The sequence below is a fragment of the Convolutriloba macropyga genome, chromosome 3, assembly GCF_964194025.1.
Source record: "Convolutriloba macropyga chromosome 3, txConMacr16.3, whole genome shotgun sequence".
NCBI lineage: Eukaryota > Metazoa > Xenacoelomorpha > Acoela > Convolutidae > Convolutriloba > Convolutriloba macropyga.
In genome coordinates this window covers 63429701-63441375 of record NC_134470.1, presented here as the reverse complement: position 1 = coordinate 63441375, position 11675 = coordinate 63429701, and the positions used below count along the sequence as shown (strand labels likewise).

At 32.0% G+C, this 11675-nt stretch overlaps 1 protein-coding gene across 1 annotated transcript in view; it reads left to right on the top strand.

Annotated features, from left to right (window-relative positions):
• LOC142336701 (uncharacterized) overlaps positions 1–11675 on the top strand; it is a 71937-nt gene that overhangs the window by 39714 nt on the left and 20548 nt on the right. The window contains exon 2 of the mRNA XM_075385613.1: positions 6274–6417. Within this exon, the coding sequence (XP_075241728.1) occupies positions 6274–6417 (144 nt within the window). The remainder of the gene's footprint in view (positions 1–6273; positions 6418–11675) is intronic.

Below are 11675 nucleotides of genomic sequence, written 5' to 3'. Positions count from 1 at the left end.
GTATAAAACTTTCAAATAATTCTCATCTTCAACAGGAAAAAAAGTGCAGACTCGTAAAATATTCACACAGATTGCGCAAAATGAGAAAGCTCAAAAATTGAAATTTAGAGGATAAATATTTTCGTTGGATTTATTACAGTTATGGGGAAAAAATCAGAAGCTCTTAACGACAAAAAGAGTGCATTGATAAGTTTTCATGTTGCGAAGCCAACGATTTCGGGAAAAAATTAAAAAATTTTGTCTAAAATTATAACAGATATACAGCACCTAAATTAACTTTCAGTTTAATTTCAACCTTAGAAAAAATGAATTCTAATTATGAGAATTCTAATTAGAAAAAATGAGTTCTAATTAGAAAAAATGAATCTTTTTTTTAAAAGAAGTTCATCTATCAGCATCGAAAAAATCAGAAAAATTTCGGGTTAACTTCGAAAGGATATAAAAATCGCATGAAACAATTCCTGAGTGTTTTAAAAACTTTTGAAGAAATTTCAGTATATTTTTACCACAATAACTGGTGACATTAATCAATTCCAGAGCAAGTAACTTGTAGTCCACTGTTTTCACGCATTACTCGAGCCCACAAAAATCTGTTTCCTAAAACATAATTTTTGAATCATGAACTCCTTGTCATATAAATTTGATTGTAAAATCATACGAAGCCTTACAGAAGTCTTCTCCCGAAGCTTTTGGAAAAATTCGGGGAAAACAGAAAGTACGCTTTTCTTAAATTGTTCCGTTCCTACGTATTCCGTAACTCTGTTACATCATGAGAAATTTTTACAATAATTTGAGGCTAGTGTCAAAAACATGAGTCAGGTGATCACTCGTTTCAACAGAACGCAAACTCATGAATGATAGAAATTACAGATTAAAAACTACGGATATTTGAACAGCTCTTTCGACATTGTGAAGAATTTGTCAGATGTCTTAATTGATATCGTAATCAAGAAGGCAGACGAAACTCTAGACTTTCAAACGAATATGATTGGCCGAGGAATGGACAGTATAATAATTTTGAAATGCTCTTTCAAACAACATTGAAAGCGGGGTTTTTTTACAAGAACCGTTACTGCATTTGTCTGCACTTTGGTGGTCCACAGGACTTGACAGTCAGAAATTAAAATGCGATTAGCAACCACACAAAAACACTTTCGTTTTTGTTTTGCGTGAATCCCGTACATATTTGATTTCACTTGAACATAATAATTGAAACCTGGAATTTATGAGGAGCAAATTAGTCAGTGCCTAAATTAGCAGAAAAAGGCACTGAGTTTCCCCTATTCTTCTGGGTAGTCCAAAACGGCTACATTTTGGTACTTGCAATTTTATTACGTCGTGATATCTGTAGTGTGGTTGTAATGCCGCAAAATGGTGTAATTCAAAAGCAATTGAGAAAGCTCATGATATTTTAGGATAAAGTACAAGTACTAATCTTTACTCAATTAATTGATGCCTCATCATAAAAAAAGAGATTGTGGATTCTTGTTAAAATATTCACGCAAATTCCGCAAATGCAGAACAATCCAAAATTAAAATTTTTAGAGAATAATATTTTTTGTGAGTTGTTTCGTTATTGGCAAGAAAAATTCTTCAAGAAGCCCTTAACGGCAAATAATTACTTATCTTCCAATATAATTAAATACCTTTCATTGCTCCTCATCCCACTCATACAGTTTTTTAGGGTTTTCACCGGTATCTCAAGTAAGTCATCTGCTAAGTTTCTAAAGAAATCGTAATTATGTGAAACAGAGTAAAGGGTGCACTTTACATGTTGCCACAACAACGCTTTCTGGAAAAAAACATTAATTAAAAAATTGTACCGAACTATAATAGTTATACCCGAACACAATTTACCTTTCAGTGAAATGTCAATTTTCTTTAGTTCTGATAAGGAAAAAAGTAATACAAAAGTAATTCAAAAAAATCGATTAGCTAAAACCAATATATATATTAAAAATCAGAAAAAACTCGGGTTAACTTGAAAAGGTTATAAAAATTGCATGAAACAATTCCGGATTGTTTTAAAAACTTTTGAAGAACGTTCAATATATTTTTCCACAATAACCGGGGTTCTCAATCATTTCCAGAGCCAGTAACTTGTAGTCCAGTGTTTCGCATATTACTCAAGCCCATAAAAATCTGTTTCCTAAAAATCAATTTTAAAATCATGAACCCCTTGTTATATAAGTTTTTTTTGTAAAATCACACAAAGCCTTACAGAATTCATTGCCCGAAGTTCGGCAAAAAACTCAGGGAAAACAGAAAGTACGAAAGTTACTTGTTAGTTCATGTAAATATATATATATATATATATATATTTTTATATATATATATATATATATATATACATATATTTATATAATTATATATATATATATGTATATATATGTATATATATATACATAAAAATATTTTAAATATAATTAAATATATATATATATATATATATATATATATATACATATATATATATATATATATATACATATATATATATATATATATACATATATATATATATATATATAAATAAATATATTATATAAATAAATAAATTCAAATATATCAATATATATATATATATATAATATACAAATAATACATATAATACATGTAATAAAAATATATAAAAATATAAATATATATATATATATATATATATATATATGTATATATATATATATATATATATATATATATATATGTATATATATATATATGTATATATATATATATATATATATATTTATATGTATATATATATATATGTATGTATGTGTATGTGTGAGTTTTTGTATAAGTGAAAACATATATATATATATTATATATATATATATATATATATTTATATATATATATATATATATATATATATATATGTAGGTTATAGCTGATAGCTTATTTTTTTAAAAAAAATCATTATTTTTCCTTATCAGAACTCAAAGTTGGCATTACACTGAACGTTAAATTGGGTATGGGTACATCTTTTATAGCTCGAAACAATTATTTTACTAATTTTTTTGTTTCCAGAAAGTGTTGTTTTGGCAAAATTGAAATTTTAACAGTGAAGTATTGAAATTGTTTCACATGCTAAGGGCTTACGATTTTCATTAAGAACTTCGCATATGACTTATTTGGGATACGGGTGGAAACCCTAAAAAACTGATGGAATGGGTTTAGGAGCGATAGAAAATAATTGAATTTTTTGGAATATATAATTAGTTGTCGTCAAGTGCTTCTGACTTTTTCTTGCCAATAAAGGAAACAAGTCAAAAAGATTTTTCACATAAAAATTTAATTTTGGAGCTCTCCGCATTTGAGCAATCTGTAAGAATATTTTAAGACGACTCCGCATTTTTTTAATTTGAGGCGTCAATTATTTGAGTTAAATTTAGTACTTGTAATTTATCATAAAATATCACGAGCTTTCTGAATTGTTTTCGAATTACACTTTTTTGCGGCATTACAACCACACTACAGATATCACGACGTAATAAAATTGCAAGTACCAAAATGTAGAATTTTTGGACTACCCAGAAGAATAGGGGGAACTCGGTGCCTTTTTCTGCTAATTTAGGCACTGACTAATTTGCTCCTCATAAATTCCAGGTTTCAATTAGTATGTTCAAGTGAAATCAAATATGTACAGGATTCACGCAAAACAAAAACGAATGTGTTTTGTGTGGTTGCTAATCGCATTTTTTAGTTCTGACTATCAAGTCCTGTGGACCACCAAAGAGGCGACTAATACAGTAACGGTTCTCGTAAAAAAAACCCGCTTTCAATGTTGTTTGAAAGAGAACTTCAAATTATTATACTGTCCATTCCTCAGGCCAATCATATTCGTTTGAAAGAGTTTCATCTGCCTTCTTGATGACGATATCAATTAGGACATCTGACAAATTCTTCACAATGTTGAAAGAGCTGTCCAAATATCCGTAGTTTTTAATCTGTAGTTTCAATCGTTTTTGAGTTTGCGTTCTGTCGAAACGAGTGATCACCTGTCTCATGTTTTTTCACTGGTGTCAAATTATCATAAAAATTTCTCCTGATGTAATAGAGTAACGGAAAACGTAGGAACGGAACAATTTAAGAAAAGCGTATTTTCTGTTTTCCCCAAATTTTTCCAAAAGCTTCGGGAGAAGAGTTCTGCAAGGCTTCGTATGATTTTACAATCAAATTTATATGACAAGAAGTTCATGACTTTATAATTATATTTTAGGAAACAATTTTTTATGGGCTCGAGTAATACGTGAAACAGTGGACTACAAGTTACTTGCTCTGGAAATGATTAATGTCAACAGTTATTGTGGTAAAAATATATTGAAATTTCTTCAAACTTTTTTAAAACACTCAGGAATTGTTTCATGCGATTTTTATATCCTTTCGAAGTTAACCCGAAATTTCTCTGATTTTTTCGATGCTGAAAGATGAACTTCTCTAAAAAGATTCATTTTTTCTAATTAGAACTGAAGGTTGAAATTAAACTGAAAGTTAATTTAGGTGCGGGTATATCTGTTATAATTTGAGACAAATTTTTAAAATTTTTTCCCGAAATCGTTGGCTTGGCAACATCAAAATTTATCAATGCACTCTTTTTTTGTTTTACATGCTAAGTGCAAAAGACTTCAATATCATCTGCGCATATGACTTGTTTGGGATACCAATGAAAATCCTAAAATAAAGATGAAATTGGATTAAGAGCAATGAAAAACCATTGATCATATTGGTAGTTATTTAGCTTTTTGTCGTTAAGAGCTTCTGATTTTTTTCCCATAACTGTAATAAATCCAACGAAAATATTTATCCTCTAAATTTCAATTTTCGAGCTGTCTCATTTTGCGCAATCTGTGTGAATATTTAACGAGTCTGCACTCTTGAAGTTTGCTAATCGCATTTTAAGTTCTGACTATTAAGTCCTGTGGACCACCAATGTGTGGACAAATGCAGTAATGGTTCTAGTAATTAAAAAACTGCTTTCAATGTTGTTTGAAAGAGCACTTTATCTTATTATACTGTCCATTTCTCGGCCAATCATATTCGTTTGAAAATCTAGAGTTTGGTCTGCCTTCTTGATGATGATATCAAATAATACGTCTGACGAACTCTTTATAATGTCGAAAAAGCTGTTCAAATATCCGTAGTTTTTAATTTGTAGTTCCAATTGCTTTTGAGTTTGCGATCTGTCGAAACGAGCGACCACCGGTTTCATGTTTTTTCACTAGTCTCAATTTATCGTAAAAATTTCTCATGATGTAATAGAGTTTCGGAAAACGTGGCAAAAAAACCAGTTAAGAAAGGCTTACATTCTGTAACCAGTATTTACCGGTAAATTTGCCTCAATTCAACTATTTTGAGCATTTAATTAGCCTTAAAGTTTTTGCCGCATTTGGTTAGTAACTTGTTCAGATCAAAATCGGAGAAGTATATGAAAAGCTGATAATTTTTTTGTCTACAATTAGTATCAATAGAGATTTTTGAAATTAATCACCAATTAGGCTTTCATTCATTTCAATCCAATTGACAATATCTTACTTATTAGCTACTTCATAGGTGCAAAAAAGTGACGTGTGGGATCTAATGACTTATAGCGTGGAAATTAAATGCCAACTATCGTCAATAGTTTTTACAATAACCCAAAAAACACGCTTCGTAGAATACAGCTGCACATATATCCAATTTTGACGCAAACTTGAAGTAAATTTGCTTTGTGTAACTAGGCTCCATACACATTACAACTTTAATCTTAAAACATAGGTCTTGAAATTAAGTGACAAAATCAAGCATATATACACTAGAGAGATCCGACATCGGCCACGTAACGGGGCCTTTTGCTTAATCTGGGAACGGTCATTTTTGTTCCTATACAGTGATGGTATAGGCCTGCATTTTTTGAAGTTATACAAACTTAAAGGTTCTCTCAAAAGAGACCACACAGGATAATGCTTGCCATGAGCATTACGGTAGCAAAGGCAATCATGCCGAATTCTAGAGGTCGCTGTTCTGCTTTATTTCAAGGCAACTAACCACATAAATTTTTCAGATTTTTAGAAATATTCAATGGTTTTTAAAAAATTTGGCTAAAGAGTTGAGTTTTGGCTAAAGTTTGCCATTTTCGTTTAACGAGTACATCATTTTTGCGAACTCTTCAGCCGAGAAATTTTTTCTAGAATACAGGAAACTTTTTTATTAGTAATAATTTTCGGCCCAAACATGGAAAACTTTGAGAGCTGGATATTTTTGAATATTGGTAACATGTTTGTTTTATAGATAAAGACGAATGCGATCCACCGTGGCCTGTGTGTGGCTGGGGGAAGGGCACTTGCGACAACTCACTTTTTCCCTACACGTGTAATTGTAAGGACGGATACGAGCTTGCTAATCGGAACAACTTTTACGGCCCATATTGCAAAGGCAAGCTTTTACATTTTTCCCTTTCTTCAGAAGGTAACCTGGATATTTTAGAAATTTTGGTGTTATCGCACTACCACCCCAGAAATTGCAGAAAATTTATCTTGCTAGATTCGTACTAACTCTTACTAAGTGGTTCACTTTTAGTACGATTTAGAACGAACCTTGCAAGAAACTAATCCATCGTACTAAGTGGTTAGTAGTGGATAAAACAAGGATTCCAACCACCAGTAAAATTTGTCCCTTTCTCCTAACGCTAATCGCGCATGTCGAATCAGGCCAAATTTTACTTTTTGTTGAATCCCTTGTTTTATCCACTACTATATATTAGCTCTAAATTCACTTATTTTATATTTTAAATCTATCATTTCTTGTCTCACTTAGTGCAAGCCACTAGTACAGAGTTAGGCTGGTAATTAAGCATTATCAGACGGATAGTTCGGGTTCTATCCTCACTGACTCCAGTGAACGTATCCCAGATACTAGTATAAAACTAATCAGTGAAGCTGCTTCGCAGATGAGACCGTGTAAAAAGCACGTAAAACCAACTTGCGAAAATTGTTGTAACCACTTTGTGGATTGATGAAGCCACTTCGTCGATAACTTGAACAAAAAGAGCACAGTCAAAAACACTGAGATCGGTGGAAACACAGTGATTAGTGTTTTCTATGTCTTCTTGAATACTATACTTATAAACATGCTCTCTGAATTGATTTCTAGTGTGACCATATCTATATCTATGAAGATAAATACATAGTCTACATTTCCTATTTCTAAATCTATATAATGATATATGTTTATAAACAATACACATACTACATGTTAGATATTGATCAGGATCAGAATAATGATATCCCAAATGTTCTATATAATCTTTAACCTTAACCATACTTTTACATACATAACAAGAATATTCTAATTCTTTACAATTATTACAACACTCTTTCCAAGGTTTATTTATACACTTATCGCATTTCATTTTCATTTTTCGAAAAATTATTTTTTGATTATTTCCCTTTTGATTATTTCCCCCGCATTTGCGCAATCTGTAAGAATATTTTAAGACGACTCCGAAACCTTTTTTTAAATTTGAGGCGTCAATTATTTGAATTAAATTTAGTACTTGTAATTTATCATAAAATATCACGAGCTTTCTGAATTGTTTTCGAATTACACTTTTTTGCGGCATTACAACCACACTACAGATATCACAACGTAATAAAATTGCAAGTACCAAAATGTAGAATTTTTGGACTACCCAGAAGAATAGGGGAAACTCGGTGCCTTTTTCTGCTAATTTAGGCACTGACTAATTTGCTCCTCATAAATTCCAGGTTTAAATTAGTATGTTCAAGTGAAATCAAATATGTACAGGATTCACGCAAAACAAAAACGAATGTGTTTTGTGTGGTTGCTAATCGCATTTTTTAGTTCTGACTATCAAGTCCTGTGGACCACCAAAGTGGGGACTAATACAGTAACGGTTCTTGTAAAAAACACCCCGCTTTCAATGTTATTTGAAAGAGAACTTCAAATAATTATACTGTCCATTCCTCTGGCCAATCATATTCGTTTGAAATTCTAGAGTTTCATCTGCCTTCTTGATGACGATATCAATTAAGACATCTGACAAATTCTTCACAATGTCGAAAGAGCTGTTCAAATATCCGTAGTTTTTAAACTGTAGTTTCAATCGTTTTTGAGTTTGCGTTCTGTCGAAACGAGTGATCACCTGTCTCATGTTTTTTCACTGGTGTCAAATTATCATAAAAAAAGTCTCTTGATGTAATAGAGTAACGGAAAACGTAGGAACGGAACAATTTAAGGAAAGCGTATTTTCTGTTTTCCCCAAGTTTTTCCAAAAGCTTCGGGAGAAGAGTTCTGCAAGGCTTCGTATAATTTTACAATCAAATTTATATGACAAGAAGTTCATGATTTTATAATTATATATAAGGAAACAATTTTTTATGGGCTCGAGTAATACGTGAAACAGTGGACTACAAGTTACTCGCTCTGGAAATGATTAATGTCACCAGTTATTGTGGTAAAAATATATTGAAATTTCTTCAAACGTTCAAATTTTTTCCCGAAATCGTTGGCTTCGCAACATCAAAATTTATCAATGCACTCTTTTTTTGTTTTACATGCTAAGTGCAGAAGACTTCAATATCAACTGCGCATATGACTTGTTTGGGATACCAATGAAAATCCTAAAATAAAGATGAAATTGGATTAAGAGCAATGAAAAACCATTGATCTTATTGGTAGTTATTTAGCTTTTTGTCGTTAAGAGCTTCTGATTTTTTTCCCATAACTGTAAAAAATCCAACGAAAATATTTATCCTCTAAATTTCAATTTTTGAGCTGTCTCATTTTGCGCAATCTGTGTGAATAGTTAACGAGTCTGCACTCTTGAAGGTTGCTAATCGCATTTTAAGTTCTGACTATTAAGTCCAGTGGACCATCAATGTGTGGACAAATGCAGTAATGGTTCTAGTAATTAAAAAACTGCCTTCAATGTTGTTTGAAAGAGCACTTTATCTTATTATACTGTCCATTTCTCGGCCAATCATATTCGTTTGAAAATCTAGAGTTTGGTCTGCCTTCTTGATGATGATATCAAATAATACGTCTGACGAACTCTTTATAATGTCGAAAAAGCTGTTCAAATATCCGTAGTTTTTAATTTGTAGTTCCAATTGCTTTTGAGTTTGCGATCTGTCGAAACGAGCGACCACCGGTTTCATGTTTTTTCACTAGTCTCAATTTATCGTAAAAATTTCTCATGATGTAATAGAGTTTCGGAAAACGTGGCAAAAAAACCAGTTAAGAAAGGCTTACATTCTGTAACCAGTATTTACCGGTAAATTTGCCGCAATTCAACTATTTTGAGCATTTAATTAGCCTTAAAGTTTTTGCCGCATTTGGTTAGTAACTTGTTCAGATCAAAATCGGAGAAATATATGAAAAGCTGATAATTTTTTTGTCTACAATTAGTATCAATAGAGATTTTTGAAATTAATCACCAATTAGGCTTTCATTCATTTCAATCCAATTGACAATATCTTACTCATAGGTGCAAGAAAGTGACGTGTGGGATCTAATGACTTATAGTGTGGAAATTAAATGCCAACTATCGTCAATAGTTTTTACAATATCCCAAAAAACACGCTTCGTAGAATACAGCTGCACATATATCCAATTTTGACGCAAACTTGAAGTAAATTTGCTTTGTGTAACTAGGCTCCATACACATTACAACTTTAATCTTAAAACATAGGTCTTGAAATTAAGTGACAAAATCAAGCATATATATATACTAGAGAGATCCGACATCGGCCACGTAACGGGGCCTTTTGCTTAATCTGGGAACGGTCATTTTTGTTTCTATACAGTGATGGTATAGGCCTGCATTTTTTGAAGTTATACAAACTTAAAGGTTCTCTCAAAAGAGATCACACAGGATAATGCTTGCCATGAGCATTACGGTAGCAAAGGCAATGATGCCGAATTCTAGAGGTCGCTGTTCTGCTTTATTTCAAGGCAACTAACCACATAATTTTTTCAGATTTTTAGAAATATTCAATGGTTTTTAAAAATTTGAGTTGAGTTTTGGCTAAAGTTTGCCATTTTCGTTTAACGAGTAAATCATTTTTGCGAACTCTTCAGCCGAGAAATTTTTTCTAGAATACAGGAAATTTTTTTATTAGTAATAATTTTCGGCCCAAACATGGAAAACTTTGAGAGCTGGATATTTTTGAATATTGGTAACATGTTTGTTTTATAGATAAAGACGAATGCGATCTACCGTGGCCTGTGTGTGGCGGGGGGAAGGGCACTTGCGACAACTCACTTTTTCCCTACACGTGTAATTGTAGGACGGATACGAGCTTGCTAATCGGAACAACTTTTACGGCCCATATTGCAAAGGCAAGCTTTTACATTTTTCCCTTTCTTCAGAAGGTAACCTGGATATTTTAGAAATTTTGGTGTTATCGCACTACCACCCCAGACATTGCAGAATATTTATCTTGCTAGATTCGTACTAACTCGTACTAAGTGGTTCACTTTTAGTACGATTTAGAACGAACCTTGCAAGATAACTAATCCATCGTACTAAGTGGTTAGTAGTGGATAAAACAAGGATTCCAACCGCCATTAAAATTTTGTCCCTTTCTCCTAACGCTAATCGCGCATGTCGAATCGGGCCAAATTTCACTGTTTGTTGAATCCCTTGTTTTATCCACTACTATATATTAGCTCTAAATTCACTTCTTTTATATTTTAAATCTATCATTTCTTGTCTCACTTAGTGCAAGCCACTAGTACAGAGTTAAGCTGGTAATTAAGCATTATCAGACGAATAGTTCGGGTTCTATCCTCACTGACTCCAGTGAACGTATCCCAGATACTAGTATAAAACTAATCAGTGAAGCTGCTTCGCAGATGAGACCGTGTAAAAAGCACGTAAAACCAACTTGCGAAAAAACTTGAACAAAAATTGAAAGAAATATTAAAATAAAAAAAATTTTCATATATCCCCTAATCAATATTTAATCAATTTGAAAAAAAACTTTCTGTCTCACTTGGTGTAGTGGTTAAATCATCGAGTCTAGTTAAGTTGCTTTAGCAAACGGAAGGTTTGGGGTTCCTTTCTCACTGACTCCAGTGAACGTCCCCCGATTCTGATGAAAAAGTATGAAACTAAGTGAGATAAAATAAACCAAATTCACAGTTCTTAAAAAGGATGATCCCTGCTGTGAGACTGTATATGGGACACACTGTGATGGGTATACAGTCAAAAAACACTGATATCGGTGGAAACACAGTGATTAGTGTTTTTCAGTATAACTAGTGAGACCGTGTAACAAGCACGTAAAACCAACTTGCGAAAATTGTTGTAACCAATTTATGGATTGATGAAGCCACTTCGTGGATAACTTGACCAAAAAGAGCACAGTCAAAAACACTGAGATCGGTGGAAACACAGTGATTAGTGTTTTCTATGTCTTCTTGAATACTATACTTATAAACATGCTCTCTGAATTGATTTCTAGTGTGACCATATCTATATCTATGAAGATAAATACATAGTCTACATTTCCTATTTCAAAATCTATATAATGATATATGTTTATAAACAATAAACATACTACATGTTAGATATTGATCAGGATCAGAAAAATGATATCCCAAATGTTCTATATAATCTTTAACCTTAACCATATTTTTACATACATAACAAGAATATTCTAATTCTT